This window comes from Coenobita brevimanus, chromosome 22 (genome assembly GCF_032717465.1).
Source record: "Coenobita brevimanus isolate Jiangsu-jjx chromosome 22, ASM3271746v2, whole genome shotgun sequence".
In the NCBI taxonomy this organism is placed as follows: domain Eukaryota; kingdom Metazoa; phylum Arthropoda; class Malacostraca; order Decapoda; family Coenobitidae; genus Coenobita; species Coenobita brevimanus.
Genome location: NC_136975.1, coordinates 12,464,390 through 12,485,205, shown reverse-complemented (window position 1 = coordinate 12,485,205; position 20,816 = coordinate 12,464,390). Strand labels below are relative to the sequence as shown.

Genomic DNA, 20,816 nt, shown 5'->3' with positions numbered 1-20,816 from the left:
CCCATCATCAGTGTTTGGTCCAAACTGAAGCAAAACTGTTTGAGTTGACATATCTTTATGCTCTTGGTCTTTGATCTAATGTTCTTAAAACAGGATCACTTCGCCCTTGCCTGACCTTCTACACTTCCGCAATTTTTGGTCCAGACCAAATCAAAGCTGTTTGAGTTAAAGAGATAAGCATTTAACCTTGTACTGTGAAACTGACCATTGAATGATTGTTCTCAAGGTTGAATCACTTTATCCCTGCCATACCCTCAACCCTTCCATCTAATCGAATAAAAGCTTAAGTTGATATTTCCATGTAACCTTGACCTTATTTTTTGTTCTAAAAAACGTTCATCCCCTTGGAAGATCCTCATTCCTTCCAACAAGTGTGTGTGTGTGTGTGTGTGTGTGTGTGTGTGTGTGTGTGTATATATATATATATATATATATATATATATATATATATATATATATATATATATATATATATATAAGAGGAAGGAACCACAGGCTAGAAGCCGGTTAATTGTTCCCTCCAAGAAAAAATAAAAACAGGAAAACAGGGAGCCAAATTCAAGATGTAAAGAGAATCTAAAAGGAGTTATTGCGTTCTCTCTCTCTCTCTCTCTCTCTCTCTCTCTCTCTCTCTCTCTCTCTCACACACACACACACACACACACACACACACACACACACACACACACACACACACACACACACGTGCATACACAAAGCGAGCAAAACATTACCTCGAACCCGCTATCACATGCTTGGGTATAGAAAGATCAAAGATTCTCACGATCTTACTTGTATAATATGAAGTGGTATTCTTCCGTTTCTCTATCTCTCGAACATAAGTAGCAACCACAGAGTTGTTGGTGTCGAAGTCATCGCTAGCAATGCACTCCTTAATCTCCTCCTGAAAAACGAGAATAATATTGATGTGAATGAGGTGGAGGGGGGGGGAGCGAGACCGAGGGTGAAGTGGTATATGAATGAGACTGCTTTGAGAAGGAAGGAGAGAGGGGGAGAAGATTAAGGACGAGGTGGAGGGATGGGATGGAAAGGTATATGATGAGATTGGTGTGAGATGGAAGGAAAGAGGGGGAAGAGGAGACCAAAGACGAGGTGGAGGGGTGGGGTGAAAAAGTATAGGGCAGCAGTTTTCAAACTTTTTAGTGTGTGACCCAATTTGGAATATGTCAAGTCTTCGCCACGCACTGGGTACAAAAATCAAACATACACAGTAGAACATAAACTCTATTATCAAAACAAACTAAACATCTTCATTTACCTTATCTAAACAAAATTTATGAGATCCATGGTGCTGCTTCTCATTCACCAACTTGTCAGATCGTGGGATAAGTGTGGTTAGACTGTATCTCATATCGTGCTCAGGGTTAAGCTTGTTTCTCGACTTGATTTTAATATGAGTTTGAGCCGAAAAACAGTGCTTGCAAAGGTTGTAACAAAGAAGGGCAAAACACACACACACACACACACACACACACACACACACACACACACACACACACACACACACACACACACAGAAGACAGAGAGAGAGAGAGAGAGAGAGTAACCTGTAAAGCCTATCGTAGTTATTCTATATATGCTAATAGTGTAATAAGGATAATTATAATTTCACTTACGTCCATATAATACATTGAAAGCATTAGGCCTATTCTATGTCCCCGCGGGCCATCAAAATTCCTCTCGCGACCCACTTTTGGGTCACGACCCATAGTCTGAGAATCACTTGTATAGGGGACGTGAAGCATTGGGGAGGAGAAGTGGTTGAATGAAGGTGGTGTGAGATGGAAAGAGGGCAGCCTGATGGACAGGGCGACATGGAGGTGATATGTTTGTGGCATACATTCAGACATGAATACATACATACATACAGAGAGAGAGAGAGAGAGAGAGAGAGAGAGAGAGAGAGAGAGAGAGAGAGAGAGAGAGAGAGAGAGAGAGAGAGAGAGAGAGAGAGAGAGAGAGAGAGAGAGAGAGAGAGAGAGAGAGAGAGAGAGTCCTTCAACCCGATCACATCTTTTCCACTTTTCTTGCTCCGTCCACATGATTTTATGAAATTTAGGACCTGTCATAGTGAACGGGTTAACGAAGACTATGTCTATCGTCTCCATAGTGAAAAGACACTGAAATAAGGAACACCCCTGGAGGGCAGAGAGAATGGAGTAGGAAAGACGACATTGCATTGAATTGATGGAGTCTTTCAATCACGTTAATTTTTACCTCTGATATTTTTTTTATCCTCAGTACTTCCATCTCTCTCTCTCTCTCTCTCTCTCTCTCTCTCTCTCTCTCTCTCTCTATATATATATATATATATATATATATATATAAATATATATATATATATATATTGCCAGACGCCTCAATCCCGTTTGGGGTGGCCACAAACAAATCGCCTCCAAGTCGCCCTGTCCCCCGCCATTTCACTGCCCTGCTCCCAACTCACACACCCCTCTCTCATATATCTCTCCACCCCATCCCTCCATCTCATCCTCGGCCTCCCCCTCCCTCTTCCCCCCTGCACCTCACTCACATACACTCTCTTCGTCAGTCTTTCACCCTCCATCCTCTCCACATGGCCAAACCACCTCAGTGTGTTCCTCATAACGCTTCCTATCACATCCACGTCCACACCACAACGCTCCTTTATATCCTCATTCGTCAGCCTGTCTCTCCACGTGACTCCACAGGCTCCTCTTAAATAACTCATTTCCACTGCTCTCACTCTTGATTTGTGTCCTTTCAACAATGTCCAAGCTTCACTTCCGTACGTTAGAGTTGGTATCACAATACTGTCATGTAGTAACTTTTTCACTTCCATGCTCACTTCCCTGTTTCTTATCACTGATTTCAAAGAACCAGCAACCTTTCTTCCATGCTGTACCCTTTCAAGCACTTCACCCTCCAAACCTCCATCCTTACTCATCACACTACCCAAATACTTAAACGTACTCACATTTTCCAATTCCTCACCATCCAGCCTCGCTGTACATTCACTAACTTCACCTCTCTCAAAGACCATCACTTTACTCTTCCCTACATTCACCTTTAGGTTCCGTTTCTTACACACTCTCTCAAACTCATCCACCAAGCCTTTGCAGCTCCCCTTCGTCTTCACTCAACAACACAGTATCATCTGCAAACAACAGTACAGGGAGTTTCCAAACACTATCCTCTCTACCAGGGCCACTCCAACATCCACTACCCTACCTTGTACCTCTTTTATTACCCCATCCATGTACAGATTGAACAACCATGGAGACATGACACATCCCTGTTTCAAACCAACTTTCAAAGAGAAAAATTCACTTAGTTCACCATCCACACGCACTGCAGCCTTCGCACCATCGTACATACTCTTCACAGCATTCAACAACTTCCCATCTACTCCATATATTCTTAACACTTTCCACAATCCTTGTCTTTCCACCTTGTCATATGCTTTCTCCAAATCCATGAAAGCCGCATACAACTTCTTTCCCTTCTCTAGAAACTTTTCTACTAAAGATCTAAGAATGAATATCTGATCTACACAACCTCTTCCCTTCCTAAAGCCTCCCTGTTCTTCTCCAACTAATTTCTCTGTTCTTTCTCTTACTCTGTCTATAAGTATCCTACCATACACTTTTCCTATTATACTAAGAAGACAAATGCCCCTATGATTACCACACTTCTTTTTCCCCTTTTCCTTTGTACAAGGGAATAATTATACCTGACTTCCAATCCTCCGGGACTCTACCTTCCTCCCAGGCCAATCTGCACATCTTCCACATCCATTCTACTACTATCTCTCCCCCATGCTTCAGCATTTCACCACACACTCCATCAATTCCTGGGGCTTTCCCCGATTTAACTTTCTTCATTGCTTCCACAACTTCTATCCTACTGATTTCTTCCTGTCTTCTCACCTCCCTCCTTCTCCCAGCCATTCCCCAGCCACTTATACTCGCATTACTTCCATCCTCTACGTTCAACAATTCCTTAAAGTGTTCTCTCCATCTGCTCACTTTTTCTCCCTTCTCCACTAGTAATCTACCATTTTTATCTTTCACTCCCCTGCTAACTTCACTTCCACCCTGTCTTACTCTTTTCACTTCTCTCCAGAACATTTTCTTACAGTCCCTCCACTTTACACTCAAATTCCTTCCAAATTCCTCATCCACTCTCTTCTTACTCTCTCTTACTAATCTTTTCACCTCTCTCTTTCTTTCCACATATATCTCTCTCTTTCGCCTCTCAACTTCTTCCACGCCCTATTTCTCATCCATTCATTGTATGCTTTCTTCTTTTGTGCCACAGCCTGTTTCACCTCTTCAGTCCACCACGCTGTTCCTTGCACCCCCCTCCGTCTTCTCTTCCTTCCACACACCACATCACATGCTGCACATATTTCTTCTGTAAATATCTTACACACACCTTCCACGTCTCCCATCTGCTCCCATTCATATTTGCCCAATCGTTCCTCCACTTCTCTCTTATACTCTGCCTTTTTCTCATCCTCTTGTAACCTTTCCACTCTCCTTGCAACTACTCCTTCCTCTCGTCTTTCCCTTCTTCTATTCCTCCATCTTACTTGCATCCTAATTCTGGCCACCACCAAGTAGTGGTCAGAAAGTCCACTCCCCCAACCTCTATACACTCTTGCATCTTTTACACATCTTCGCATCCTTTCATCCACACAAACATAATCAATCACTGCCTTCCTTTCATTCAGTTCACCACCCACCCTTTTCATCACTCGCCATGTATACCTGTGGATCATTTTATGCCTGAAGAGGGTATTGGCTATCACCAACCCCCTTCCAGCACAAATGTCCAATAACGCACTCCCATTCTCATCTATCTCAGCAGGCACACCCCACTCACCAACTATTCCATCCACCTTCACATTACCAACTTTACCATTCATATCACCAATCAAAAACACTCTCTCATTCCTTCCAAACTTTTCCATGCACACTTCCACATTTGTCCAGAACTCTTCTCTCACTCTTCTAGCATGATCTTGCGTTGGCGCATACACACACACAATCGCCCACATTTGTATTCCAACTTTGAACTGTACCCACACAATCCTTGACCCAACTGATCCATACTGTCCTATGCTCTTCTTCCATCTTTTACTCACAACTATACATACTCCTTCCTTTGCCCTCTCATTCTCACCTACTCCTGCACATATACCCCATCCATACTCCCATTCTCTCACACTTTCTCCTCCCCATTTTGTTTCAGTTATTCCACATACATCCACTTTCGCACCCTCAAGCACCTGGACAATCTCTCTCTCTTTCACCTCATCATTCACTCCTCTTACATTCCATGTACTCATTACCAAGTCCTTTGTCCGGTCCTGGGTCGTCATCGTTTGGTCAGTCCTTGTCCGAGGCTTCTTGTTTGTTTTTTTAGTTAGTTGTTTTCCGGGGAGGGGCACTAACCCTCCGCCAACCCTTTTAGTCGCCTTTTACGACAAGCAGGGATACTGGGGGAGTATTCTTGAAATATATATATATATATAGAGAGAGAGAGAGAGAGAGAGAGAGATAGAGATAGATAGATAGATAATATATATAGATAGATAGATAGATAGATAGATATAGATATAGATATATGGATATATATATATATAGATAGATATATATATATATATATATATATATATATATATATATAGATATATAGATAGATAGATAGATAGATATAGATATAGATATAGAGATAGATACAGAGATAGATAGAGATAGATAGAGATAGAGATAGATAGAGATAGATAGAGATAGAGATAGAGAGAGATAGAGATAGAGAGAGTGATAGATAGAGATAGAGATATAGATAGAGATTGAGTTAGATAGAGATAGATAGATAGATATAGATATAGATATAGATATAGATATAGAGAGAGATAGATAGATATAGATATAGATATATATATACTGTATATGTATATATATATATATATATATATATATATATATATATATATATATATATATATATATATATATATATACTGTATATATACTCATCAATCTCCACGGGACTTATTTCGCCTCTTCCTTCACCTCTAAAAAAGCTTTGGTCTTGTTCAACCTGGCGAGTTCATTCTTCAGGACTGGGATGTAAGGGACGTATTTGCAGATGTTAGGCAGGAACCACACGGAGGATAGAAGGTCCAAGTCTGCTAGCTGGAGGAATGTCTGTAGTATCTTGTTCAGCTTGACGTGGTCGTAGGGGTACCTCTTGCCCATCATCATCCTCCACAGCACATTTATCACGGACCGATGGAACAGCCGCTGTGTTAGGAATGCAAGGCCGTTTCTAGAGTGGTTTATTGATGTCATAGCTTCTCTTCCTTTGTAAATGAATCAGTGAATTACATTTCGGTTTTCTATTGTGTGTTATTCATGTGTAATATGCAAATTAAATCGCCAAGGAAAAGGAGCTACGAAGCTTCTTATGTCAACTAGTATTACAAAGCTGGAGATCTTAAAGGAAAAGGCAAAATCCTTGTGTTAAATGAAAAAGATGTCCCTTAACTCGTAACGTATTTTAACGGTGCCATAAGAACTAACGGTCAGTTTGCATTCTTGGCCTTTTTTTTTTTTTTCCCCAATCCCTGAGGCCAGCAGTCCTGCAACTGAATACACATCTCCACATGTCACCACTAGGGGTATGCAGGTGGAGCATGTTTCTGGCTCAGGGAAGATGGGCACCCCTGCTCTGCATAGGTCCTGGTCACCCTCATGCAAGGCTTAGTACAACGTGTGCATCCGTTAGCCTATCAAAATGGTAGGAGATGGGTGGTTACCATTGTCTCGGGAGGGACTGCCATGAAGTGACGGAGCCATGGCCGGTACCTGTTCTTGCTCAACACTTCCAGGAGGGGAACTTAACCACATTTACCAAGTGGCCATAGTCCAGTTTGAAACTACTTCTCACATATTATGTCCCCTATACACAGTTCATTTTCTCTCCATTTTTCCTGCTCCTTGCCATGTTAAAGGACCCTGTTCTGACCCTGGTGAGGCTGCCTGTCACAGGAAGGCAGCTGCTGGCATGTTGTTAGTGGACAGACTGGGGTAGAGCAGCACCAGAAACAACAACAACTTCACCATTGTGGTGCTAATACCCATCGTCCGTACTGAATGCATGCTAGGTCTTATTCAGGCTCTAACCTAGCCGCCTGCCTAATTGGGATGGGATATTCCCTAAACCTGTCTAACCTAAGCTAAGTCAACTTAATCAGACTTAAATCAACCCATCCTAACCTGACCTAATCCAACCAAACCAACCCAGTCCAACCCGATCTAACCCACCCTAACCTAACGTACAGTACCTTCATAAGGATGGGCTTGTCCCCCTGCTTGGTGATGTGGTCCAGCATCTCGGTAATCTCCTGCACCATGATGGGCTCATAACTGGTCTTGCCGAAGCCCAAGCCACGTAGGTTGCGGAGGAGGAACCGACGCTGCTCCTGCCACAGCTCTCCCCACGCCCCACTGATGCCTGTGGGATGTTGCTGTATTGCATCACATCTTACACATATACATATACATACACACACATACACATGCGCATGTATACATGTTCACACACATACACATGCACACACACACACATACACATACACACACATACAAGTACACATACTGTACATGAACACACACATACACTTACACACACATACATGTACACACATACATATATATATATATATATATATATATATATATATATATATATACACAGCTCAGCCCATGACACAGTGATACTCATAGGGCATATTGCATTCCAACACACACACACACACACACACACACACACACACACACACACACACATCTAATAGAATTGGTTTGAACAATGACTCTTAACCCCTTAACCGCGGGTGGTCACTTTCGTGATGCTTGGGAGCAAGGGATCATACCGCGGGGCGTCACTTTTGTGATTCTGTGTTATTTTGAATCCACCCGGGCTTTCAAGTGGTGGCTTGTATTATCTATCAGTACTGCCTATGTCCAACACTAGTCAGCACTCCTAATCTCATCTGTACTCCCATCCATTGTTGACAATTTAGCCATTTCTCCCCATTCTTGACTCCCCTCCCTGCCTCCCCTCCATTACCCTATCCTCTCACCTGTCCGGCTGTGCTACACTAAGTAAATCTTCCCTGGAATTTTTCACTGATTTCATCCATTGAAATAAGCCCTATGCCCTATTCTTATACCAAATAATATATACAAGAAAGAAATAAGGTGAGTGAGAGTGCCATACACCTAGAATTGGCTAATTATCACCTGACAACACCTCACGTGCACTCGTTCGCTAATTTTCGCTGTTTATTTCCCCTTGAAATATGCTGTATAATCTATTTTCGTAATAAAAATATATATATAAGAAAGGAAGGGAGAAGCCTAAGTGATATTTACATTCACCTGGAACTACCTAATTATTGCAGGCCACCACACTGTATTCTATGGTAAGTAAATCTTCCTTGGAATTTTCCACTGATTTCATCCATTGAAATAAGCCCTATGCCCTATTCTTATACCAAATAATATATACAAAAAAGAAATAAGGTAAGTGATAGTGCCATACACCTGGAATTGGCTAATTATCACCTGACAACACCTCACATGCACTCGTTCACTAATTTTCGCTGTTTATTTCCCCTTGAAATATGCCGTATAATCTATTTTTGTAATAAATATACATATAAGGAGGGAAGGGAGAAGCCTAAGTGATATTTACATCCACCTGGAACTACCTAATTTATTATGTATTGTCTTGGTTTCCTGCCAATCGTTTCATTGCTACATATTAGCAGGGCTCACAAGGCTAAAGTTGGTAGTATTGCACTCACCCAAGCCAGGCGGCAGGAGGCCACCACTATCAGTTCACTGTCGTCTTTCAAAGTGAAGGTACGTCTGTTTGCTCCTGCTAACTACCTCCGTTTTTTCAGCCCCATGCAAAGGGCCCTGTGACCTTTACCCCCTACTAAACCTCGTGTGAAAAGAAGTAAAGGGCTGACAATTGATAAAAGAGTGACTACGATCTTTCTATTGAGTAAAACAATGCAAGTGGAATGGTAAATAATGTGTAAATATTGTGTAAACAGCAAGTGAAAGTAATGAATGTACATATACGTGAACAGTGGAAAATAGTTTTATAAGTTACTTCAAGTGACAGTGCATAACACAGTGTAAATAAAATAGAAATGTAAATAACGTAAATAAAATAGAGAACGTAAATAGAAATGTAAATGAGTAGTATTATAAGAATACGAGTATATACCCTAGGAGTAATGAAAGTGAAAGTTTCACTCTAGCATGTATGAATATTATGAGTTATGAGAGTGAAGGTGAAAGTGACATTCACTCTCAATGCTAGTATACAGGACGAGAAAGTGAATGCTACGTATTTTACTGAAAGAAATTGAATGCCTACAGTGACAATAAACTACTATTACTGAAGGAAACTTATGGATAAAGACTGTAGATATATATAAGTTTTATATAGTAATAGAAATATAAACTGTGAGTGTTTTTATGAATAATAAATGACAGAACACCAGCGGCGAACTAGCGCAAGTGGGAAGGTCACACGCCCTCGTAATTTTCATTGCTTACACAGTGTTTTTTTTTTTGGAGTATGGATTCCAAACTATTTGAGAATCATAGAATAGTGCTTCTAGTGATAATATCAGACTGTGGTAATCATATTATGGGTTGTCGGGAAGTGTAAAGTGGAGACTTCGCTACCCAACTTCAGAGGTCTCCACAAATCCAATGGTACTCACTGAAGGCTCAACAAACACCCCAGGAGAAAGCTGAAGGTATGTGCCTTAAGCATATATGATTTTAATATTCTAGGACTAATAACTGATTTTTGGCAAATATCTTTAGAGAGTCTATCGAAGCGCGAATATGCCCGCGGGAGCCACAAGAAAAAGCCAAACAAGCCCGCGGTGTAAAGGTTAAACATAATTAAATCGCAAGGTGAAAATATATGGTACTTCATCGGAATAAAGTAAATACCTATAAAAAGTTCTCTGCATTCATTACGTGGGGGAGAGGATGCAAAAATAAATAATGATGGAAAAGAGGAATGTAGAGAATAGACAGGGGTGGTAATGGGGCAAAGGAATGGAGTGGGAATCGTAGAATGGGTAATAATATAAGCATAGACAGAAGTAAGTGAAGTGGAAAGTAAGAAGTGGCGAGGATGGATTGGAATGGTGATGGATAGAGTGTGTTTGCTTTCACCTGAGAGAACTGGCCCATTCCCGGAACATAACTAAGACAGTTTGTCGCCGTCGTGTAAAATTCGAGCGTCAGTTATGGGGTAGGAATGAGTCTTCCTGGTTACTAGTCAAGTCTGACTACACATGACAATATACTGATTTATAAGGGGTTGGGGATCTGTGTCAGGTTACAACAAACACGTCACTGTGTACCAGGAGAGGAATGGTATGTCTTGCAAAAAATTTACCTTTCAATCTGATGTTACATTTTCTTTTTCTTATGCAAGGAAGAAGGAACCAAAGGCCAGGAGCCTGCAAACTGTTCCCTCCAAGAAAAAGCAAACAAGATAACAGAGAGCCAAATTCAAGATCCGTTCATTTCGAAATGCCTTGACACACTGCATTTGAAATAGTGGAGATCATACGCAGTAGGAAATACAGACAGAGGGAGACAGATCCAGAGCTGACCTGTTGCATAAATGACGGACTGGGAATAACGGTTAACTCTTGCATTAGAGAGTTGGACAGAAAAGGGACCTGAGTTTGTTGTTAGACAGATGCTACATGCCCTCCGTTGTGGTGGTGGGTTGCAAGCAGATAGTTCAGAGGAGCAGTGACCATTCAAGTAGCGATAGAAAAGAGATAAACATGCACCTGTGCGGCAAAGAGACAGAGGTTGAAGGGACCCAGTAAGAGGAGAAGAGTTAATGAGACGAAAAGCCTCTGACTCCATCATATTGAGAAGCACTGCATGTGGGGAGCCTCCCCACACATGAGGGTTGTGTTCTACACAGGGGCGAATAAAACCCGTGTATAAAGTCAACAACTGTGCAGAGTTAAAGGAGGTACGGAGTCGGCTTAGCACACCTAAGGTCTTGCAAGCAGAATTTGCAATAGAGGTAATACGATCTTTCCAAGATAAATCCCAAGAGAATGAATCCCCAACTATGTTGAAAAATGATGCAGGATTGAGCTGGATATTGTTAAAAATTAAAGGGTACTCCCGTGGAAGATTTTGTCTGATTGATAGATGTAAGAATTGAGTTTTTGATGCATTTAAATCAACAAGATTATTATTACCCCAATCATCGATGTGAGTCAAGTCAGACATTTGGTATGCCATAGCCTCATGGGTTGTTTGTTGAAGTAACTGGTAAGATGAACGCTGCAAGAAGCGGATGAAAGGTGAAGGGTGGAGTCATCAGAGTATGAGTGGACAGAGTTTGATGTGCAGCTTAGGTCATTGATGAATAAAAGGAAAAGAGTTGGAGATAGGACAGTCCTGAGGAGCACCACTTTTGATAGCTCAAGGAGACGAACGGAGGCCGTCTACAACAGCAGGTATAGAATGAATAGAAAGGAAGCTAGCACAGATAGAGGGATAGAAACCATAGGAGAATTGATGGTAGAAAATAGATCAATTGAAGAAATTTTAATATCAGCCATGAGGAAGTCGGAGGGGGAAAGTGATGGAGGGACAGCACTGGAGTCTTCTAAGGTGGAATTGGATGAGAAAGTCCGAGCGAAGAGATATGCTTTATCAGTAGATAAATAGCTACAGAGCCACCAGAGTAGTAAAGAGAAGGGAAAGATGAAGAGGTAAAGCTGTTAGAAAGGTTTTTGGCAAGGTGCCTGAAGGAGTGGAAAGAATTCGAGGTGGAGAGTTCAGAGCATTTAGCATGGATGTTATTTTTAGGAGTGCAAAGAACAGGCTTAGAACAATTCCACGCAGAAACATGAAAAAGATGAGATTCAGGGTAGGCTGGCTCTGGTACTTCTTGTAGGCTTTCTCCTTGTTGTGGACAGCATTAGAACAAGTGTGACAACCTTTTTTTTTTTTTGCATTACTCAAAGGATATGAGAAAGGAATGTACGCTTCCATGCCCGAGAAAATAACCTCTGTAATGCGCACGACATGCTGGGATGGCTCTCGGCAATGGAAACAATAATCATTTCAGGGAAAATCAAAGAAGTACTGTCTGAGGGTCTCCCAATCAGCAGCTCCAAAGTGCCACAACCGGCCCTTCTTTGGAGGGTCCACATGCCATACTGGAGCAATAGGACACGTTAAGATAGTAAGGTTGTGATTGGAGGAGCCCAATGGAGAAGAAAGTTTAACAGCGTAAGCAGAAGGATTAGTTATAAGGAAGAGGTCAAGTATGTTGGAACCCTCTCCAAGGCGGTCAAGGATACGGGTAGGGGGCTGTACAATCGGCCTAAGAAGTGACGGCAGAGTATCCAGAGGTTTTCGGTCAGCAATAATGTACATACTCCTCCTTAAATCATTACAAGGAGAAACCTATTATGTAAAATTGTTACAGAAAACTAAGGAAATGCAAAAGTACCATTATATTTCAAAATTGTAGGAATAGGTTCGTTAGGTATGATAATAGGAAATCCCAAACGGAACTAATTGAGATTTCAAAACTATCGCTCAGGGACAGTCAGGAATAATTTGCAGAGTTCATATATGCTAACATAATAATTTTTTTAGTAGCGTATGGCTAGAAAGAAATGAGCTTTAATAATCAATTAAAACCGGTCATTATGTGCAAAATAGTTCCCGTTACAATACTAAGGAATAATTTAAAGCCATTTATTCCGTTTTTTTTTCTTCATAGACGACGACAGAAAGCGGGAGTGTGGCGTAAGTTAGGAGGCCATTTTAAATGGTTTGATCAACATGCGCAGAAGGAAACAAACTTTTACTCAAAGACATGCAGTTATTACACTGCATTTGGCCAGTTTTCCATTAAGAAAATTCTTTAAGTTTTGATATAAGCCAGAGGACTATCAATGAATGAAAAATAAGGAATATTTCGAAAATCTGCCGAGAGTCGGAGCTCCTTGGCTAATTACAAACTTTTGTCATACCCTAGTATCCTCAGTGTCTAAACAACTGGCAAGAGAAATAAAATGCAAATATTCATAAGTAAGCTACTGAGTTCAACACTTTCAGATCAGCATTATCAGTTAAGCAGGACACAGAGATTTGTTTTAAAAGAAGAATGCTAGAGATGGAGCAAAAAGTATGTGCTTTTGCACTGCAAGAGTATAAGCTCATGCTTTCGTCCTTTTCATTGCCTAGTGCAGCGTTTCTTAACCTGGGGTGCTAGCATCCCCAGGGGTGCTGAAATCAATTTTAGGGGGTGCTGCAGCATGCTGCATTTTTTTTTTTTTTTTTCATATTGGTGTTGCTTAGTACTGGCATCCTTGATTTTTTGTTTTTGAGAATGTATAAAACAAACTGTTAGGCAGTACTTCATCTTACTTTAACCCTGCAGTAGTGTAGCAACTGTAGTCCCAATAACTAGATGTAACGGGGTGCTGGCTGGACTGAGACCTTATTACAGAGGGTGCTGAGGCAGTACTTCATCTTACTTTAACCCTGCAGTAGTGTAGCAACTGTAGTCCCAATAACTAGATGTAACGGGGTGCTGGCTGGACTGAGACCTTATTACAGAGGGTGCTGAGGTCGGAAAAAGTTAAGAAAAGCTGGCCTAGTGTATGAGAAAAGGGTAAAACCTGTCATATCTTCTTACAGCTTAAAATATTTTTGCATCAGTTAGGAATAAAGTCGCTATAAGCGAGGGGAAGACAAGGAATAAAAGCAGATCGGTCTTGCTGCTACTGCAGGTAGGGTATCATTACTAAGATAAACTTTTGTTGTGGCATCCTTACTGTTTGTGTATCATCACAACAATTGCAAATAAGGTGGTGTATTGCAGTCACAAGAGTTTTCCTTAACTGGTCTTTGAAATTAGTAATTCTGTATTTGAAATCCTGGGAAGCAAATACATCAGGAAAGGGGTAGACCGGCAGCCTAGAGCTCTTTATTTAAACGAACGAGGTATCAATATCCAAGTATCAGACCATTTAGGGTATAACCAAACATATGCAGATATGGACGTCTGCCGGGTCCCCCCTGCTGCGTGTGGCCCCTTGGGGGCTCCAAAGAGGCCCAAAAATTCAATTACTTTAAAAATTGGAGGTACCATATGAGACTTACTTTAGAATAATTATGGCAACCCAGGAAGTATTAAATTGACCCTGCCAGACAAATTTTCTGCTGCAAATTGAACTCCAGACACCCCAATGTTAACTTTTTTTTTTTTTTTTTTAGATAACAGAACAGAGGAAGGAAAAACATGAAAAAGATCCATACACCAGATTATTGGTGTCCTTCCATAATATATCTACTATCTGTAACACGTATGTGTGTGTGTATGTCTGAGAGAGAGAGAGAGAGAGAGAGAGAGAGAGAGAGAGAGAGAGAAAGTCTTGCCTGGTAATTCATAATCATTAAAGTTCTAAGCTGTACTGGTGTATTCCTCTCCTCTCATTTCTGCAATTAAATGTTCTAAGACCCTGACTTAAAAGAACCCAGCTCCCCACCACGCCTCGTGAGAATAAGAGGTTATTCTGCAAGGACATGGCATAACAGCTCTTGTTTTTTATTTATAAATTTTTAAAAATGCTTTTATGGATGATGGCGAAAATCATCATCTGACGTCTGAGGCTCAGAGGCTGAAGACTGCCAAAGTCGTCTTTGGTAGGTGAAAGGGTTAATTCTACACGTTAACTAAATTCTATAAATGTATTTTGATAATAAAAATAAGGAATTACATGAAATTTTATCATGCATATCAGTGAAATATACAAAACTATGCAAAACAGAATTCCGGTAACTAAAGAAAACCGTCGTTAGTAAGGGTAACTATTATTTATTCCCTACGGAAATTATTCTCCAAAAATTGCGTCTGGCGGGCCTTTTGCAGCAGAAATTATGTCTGGTAGATCCCATTCCATACTCTGTGGGAAGTACTTTTTCTCTTTCAAGTGGTACCTCGAATGTTTAATGTCATTAATTCCGGGCCCCTTTGGGGTGTCTGGCAGGATTTTTGCAGCAGAAAATTTGTCTGGCAGGGTCCATTTAATACCTCCTGGGTTGCCATAATTATTCTAAAGTAAGTCTCATATGGTACCTCCAATGTTTAATTTAACTGAATTTTGAAGCCTCTTTGGGGACCCCCATACGCAGCAGGGGGGACCCTGCAGACGTCCATATCTGCATTTGTTTGGTTATTCCCTAAATGGTTCGATACTTGGATATTGGTACCTCGTTCGTTTAAATAAAGTGCTCTGGGCTGCCGCTCTAGGGGTTACGCTGTGCTCCATGCGCGGAGTAATACATTACACGTTCGTTCAAATCGGGACACATATCGCAGTGTTAACATCTATCACTACCTCACGTTATTCATTTTACGTAATTCTGAGCGTGATATTATATATATTTTATCTTATATGACGTAATGAAGGCACAGAAGGTTTACCATATATTCACCAAGTTTTCACTGAACATTTATCAGTGCAGTGACCGAGGCAATCTGAAACTCTGCCATCATTTCTTGGGGCGACTGCACAAGCTGCTGTAAGACATTAAGGTTAGAAAAAAGGGTCTTGTTCACCAGGTGCAGCAGTGAAAGGAGAGGAGAGCAAAAGGTGGTGGTGAACTTTGAAATAACCTACAGTAGAATGGAGATTTTCGAGGAAGGAGAAACTGATAGCATGTGTTCCGTCTTAGATGTAAGATAGTCATAGAATTTTTCATAGTTGGTGGTAGGTAGGGATGCTCACCATCCACTCACTAGATGTAGTGCTGCTTTGGGTGTGTGCACTTTCCTCACTCCCTCCCTCTTCTGTCTTTCCTTCATTCTTTCCTCGTACTTCTGCCTACAAGTGACTTTACACTCCCTCTTCTGTCTTTCTTTTCTTCACTCTTTCCTTTTCTTTCTGCCTATGGGTTACTCTACACTGAGTGACAAGTCAAACGGTTTCCTGTACATCAGGAAAAAATTTACTATGCTGGATGGTAACCATATAACCAAATTATGGCTCCTGGTGGTTTAGTGTGTAATTAAGGTCCTCCAATCGGATTGAGCCTGTATAGGTTTATATCCAAGGGAAGGTTTGGGTTTACTATTCACCTAATGCCACTCAGGGATGAGTGAGGCCGGTCACTCTCAACTTGCCCAGCCTCGAGCTCCTACACTCTTCATGGGGCGGCATAGGATTGGATTATGTATGGATGGATGTAGAATTAGGGGATAAGTAAAGCGCACAGATATAATTAGTCAGTGAATAATAGGAAAGCTGAAGCCAGACAGTAGAGAATTCAGAAGAGTCAAGTTCGAGAACACGAGAGCAAGATATGTCGTTGCATACATATGCACAACAGCCACCTTTGGTTTTAAAGTGGGTGTAGACAAGATAGGAAGATGCAGGGAAGTGCTTGGTATCAGTTGCCTCAGACAGCTGAGTCTCAGACAGGAAGAGAAGTTGAGGTTTAACGGAGGAGAGGTGATGCTCAACAGAGAGAAAGAGGAAAGGCTGCGAATGTTACAGAAATGAAGAAGAAATGAGTCAGACAGTTGTTCCAGGCATTTCGCTGGGTCGTCACTGGGAGAGGGGTGGATGGTTGGGGCTTTGATGGTTATAATACACCATTTTTGTTGAAGTTTGAATAGGAAGTGAGATTGTAATGTGCCTGTAGTTTGGTGTTGACAGTTAGAGGAACTTGTATTGGAGAGTATGCTGGCTTACTCACTATGTTACTGAAACACTGAAAAAGCTCAGCAAAGGGAGATGGTCTGGAACTAGCCCAGAGGGCTGATGAAACGGGAGCTCCAGCTCTCCTTGTCATCAGCTTTCCATTCGCCTTGAGAGTACTGCCCTGCTCGACTGGTGCTGCAGTCTACTCACAATTTTATTTCATTCTTGAGTTCCTAAGTCGACTTTCTTAATCTTATCAAGGGTCTGTAGGTGAAATGGTTAATGAAGGCGGTATCTAATTCCTCCATTTCGAAAACTCTCATATGTCCTGAATAAAATAATCTAGCGGTTGCAAGATTATAGAAAACAATAGGTATTTGGAGAGAAAAGATTAACTCTGTATGGGAACGGTATTGACGACATAAAGGTACAAGTTAGTGTGCATCTAGAAATTTGATGGGAGGGATTGAGGACAAAAATGGAAAGGGTGGATGGAATAGTGCGTGCAAGACAGACTGGGGTGGTGGTGTCTAAGGTGAGGCATGGCTTGGAGAATACAACCTGTTCAGACTGGCACTGTAGGTGGGGTGGTGTAGGTGAGGTAAAAATAAATGTAAAAGTATTCTGCAACAATAAGAGAAGCAAGAATATAAGCATGCAATTAAGGTCAGCATCTGTCCTACAGCTGCACTGCATCTTATTCACAATCAGAGCGCACTTCATCAACAAGCGTCATCCATGAGCAGAGAAGCATGCCAAACCTCCTTCACATTAGAAGTACAGACTGGTGTAGGAAACTGAAAAGTAGAGGAGGTGAACTCTTGAATGAATCTGTTCCCGGCTGTACGTGAAGTCTTGTAAAAGACAAACAAAAATCTCCATTTGTACATACCAAGGTTGCCAGTACGTCCATTGGTGGTGGTGTAGTTCCTTGCAGTTGAAAACATCATTTCCGGACGGCCTGTTGTGGCCCTGTGTGCGAACACCTCCTTCACTGCACTCACCCCACTCACAAACACAAGCCTGCCCGGTATATCATCATCATCATCACTAGTACCGTATCATCATCACCATTACCACTACCAACATCATCATTATTATCATCATCATCATCATCACGAGTACATTACCAACATCACCGTCATCACCGTCACCAGTACCAACATCATCATCATCATCATCATCAGCAGCAGCAGCAGCAGCATTTTTTGTTTTACGTCTACTTACTATGTTGAACGAGTTATACGGATTTATCTGGTAATATGGAGATGTGTTGTCAGGTGAACCAATGTGACGCTGTAGCAAGAAATAAGTGCCATCATGGGCGTCCTTTACATTAAATAGTGAATGGGATTAGAACCCCCTTCCCTGCCGATCCCTAAATTATTATACCGTAGACGAATTTCAAAGAAATGTGGTCTTAGGTAATAGGATACTCGTCTAATTTAGCACAATTATCCTTCTCAGAAATTATCTCTGTATTGATAAAACTGAAAGCTTTTGTACACACACACACACACACACACACACATATATATATATATATATATATATATATATATATATATATATATATATATATATATATATATATATATATATATATATATATATATATATATATATATATATATATCTATATATATATATCTATATATCTCTATCTATATCTATCTATCTATCTATCTATCTATCTATATATATATACACATACATATATACACAGTACATCCCCCTAGTACGCGAGTATGAGGGCGGCAGAGGACGTCACGTACTAGGAATTCCCGTACTATGAATACATAAACTTATGGGAGAAATTACATATGGGCGGCACCCCCCTTCATGGGGAACCCTTGAGATGCCTTTCAGACCTAAGTATTGTACTATACAGGGAAACTATCTAAGACATATTACCTAAGATAAAGTAAACCAACAAGATTATGGCTTTACTAGGTAAATCAACAAGGATATGGCTTAACTAAACCAACAAGAATATGGCTGCTCACATTAACCGAAGAGGACAACATGCGTGATGGAGGTAAGAAGTGGATCTGAGGCAGGATGAGGCACCTAGCGTGCATATCCTGCAGAAGCAGACTTTCCTGATCTACCAGATGACCCGCCGACATGTCATAAAAGTACCCCCGCTAATACCAATACACAGTCCTGTATGAGACAGCCCTAGCATGTATTCAATATGGACAGTGGGTGTTAGCGCCGAAGTGGTGACATGTGGAGGTGTAGGAGGACTACTGGGCCTTGGGATAGGCTACTGCCCCCGAGTTATAGGCCCTGAAGCCTTTGCCCAGAGTCGGACACATAAAAAAAAATAATAATAATAAAAAAATAAAAAATAAAAAATCACCCACCACACCACCCGACACACCACCTTCCTCGTCACTTTCGTCACCAGCACTTTCGACACTTTCACTAGGTAATGCACTCATTTCGTTCATAAACCCTTCAAAGTCTATTTTTGACACCTCAGACACTGAATCAGTCTCTTGATCCTCCTCAGGATATGGCTCTTCTAATGTTGAAGGGAGTGATTCCTCACTTTGTTCAAGCCAAACGTAAAAAGTGATGAGTGTTTGCTTCCGTCTGTTTACTTCCTGGTTGTACTTGTCAGTGTAGTAGCAGAAGGTTTTATCCAGTGAAGACATCACCTCCTCCACTCGCAACTGAGTGCGTTTGATGTCCTTGAATTCTTCTTTGAATTTATCAAGGGCACACAGTACCTGGCTGATCTCCATCATGGACAAATCTTCACTCTCCATCACTGGTATTGCTGCCTTTTCTGCTGCGATCTCCTGCTCTGCGTCGGCCTCATCCACTACTGCACGATTTCCTGGGGATCCTGCTCTGCTGCTGCCAAATGTAAACCTCTGATCTCCTACCAGCGAGATGGCCTGAAACCCGGGCACAGCTTGTGCACTTGTGAGAGTGACTGCCTCGGCAGCGGCCAGGGACTGAAAGCCGTTTCCCGGTGTGATTTCACACAGGTGCGGTAAGAGGAGGCGCCAAGCATGGTTAATTGTTGCAGTGGTTATATCTGGCCAAGAGGACAACAAGAGAGTGATGGCATCCTTGAGGTTGAATGACCGCCAAAAAGCCATAATAGTCTTCTCAGGAGTTGAAGTTGGTTGTGCTGGTGCTGTGCATGGTGAAGATGAAGCAGGTGAAGCGGGTGGCGTGTCCAAACCATCCTCGGCGTCCATGACATCACTCCCAGCTGTGTTCAAGTCAAGAATTGCCTGCAGTTCCTCACAGCTGTCGGTCTTGCTGCGGAGGTGATCGTAGAGGCGTTGGTGGTATAGCTGCTTGACCATTGCAATCAACTCCTTGTCTAGTGGTTGGATGAGAGAGGTCGTTCTTTGGGGCAGAAAAACGATCTTGCATTCCTTGCTGAGGTCTGCTAGCCTGGTTGGATGACTTGGGACATTGTCGAGGATGAGAAGGACCCTGAAGGGGAAGCCAAGTTCCTGGGATTTTGCCTTGGCATCAGGGATGAAATGCCGCAACAGCTACTCAGAAATGATGCTAATCGTCATCCAACCATTGCAGTTGCTGTACCAGTATACCTCGTTGTCATCCATGCAGCGCAGATTCTTGTAACATCTGGGGTGTGCTGCGGTATGCAGCACAACAGAAAGTATCTTGTGTATGCCTGACAAGTTCACGGCAAACATGACTGTTATCCTGCTTTTGTTGATTTTCCTGCCCGAGGCCTGGCGCTCGTGCTTACTTATATAAGTACACCTCTGCATAGCCTTGTAGTATAGGGCTGTTTCATCAGTGTTATAAATTTGGTCCCTGCTGTAGCCGCCCTCATCGATTATCTCGTTTAGGATGGATGGATAATCTCTGGCTGCCATTTCATCCACTGATGCAAGCTCCCCCGTGAGGCGAATGTGATGTAGCTCCTTCCTGTTCAGAAAGCGGCAAAGCCATCCCAAGGAGGCTTTAAATGGTTTCTTTACAGCAAGCTTCAGTGCTGCAGCT

At 41.7% G+C, this 20,816-nt stretch overlaps 1 protein-coding gene across 1 annotated transcript in view; it reads right to left on the bottom strand.

Moving 5' to 3' along the window:
• Positions 1–20,816, bottom strand: part of LOC145392426 (cytochrome P450 2J3-like) — a 127,040-nt gene that overhangs the window by 81,125 nt on the left and 25,099 nt on the right. The window contains exons 7-10 of the mRNA XM_080266835.1: positions 17,707–17,837; positions 7,356–7,525; positions 6,082–6,312; positions 793–904 (exon numbers count right to left, since the gene is read on the bottom strand). Of these exons, the coding sequence (XP_080122961.1) occupies positions 793–904; positions 6,082–6,312; positions 7,356–7,525; positions 17,707–17,837 (644 nt within the window). The remainder of the gene's footprint in view (positions 1–792; positions 905–6,081; positions 6,313–7,355; positions 7,526–17,706; positions 17,838–20,816) is intronic.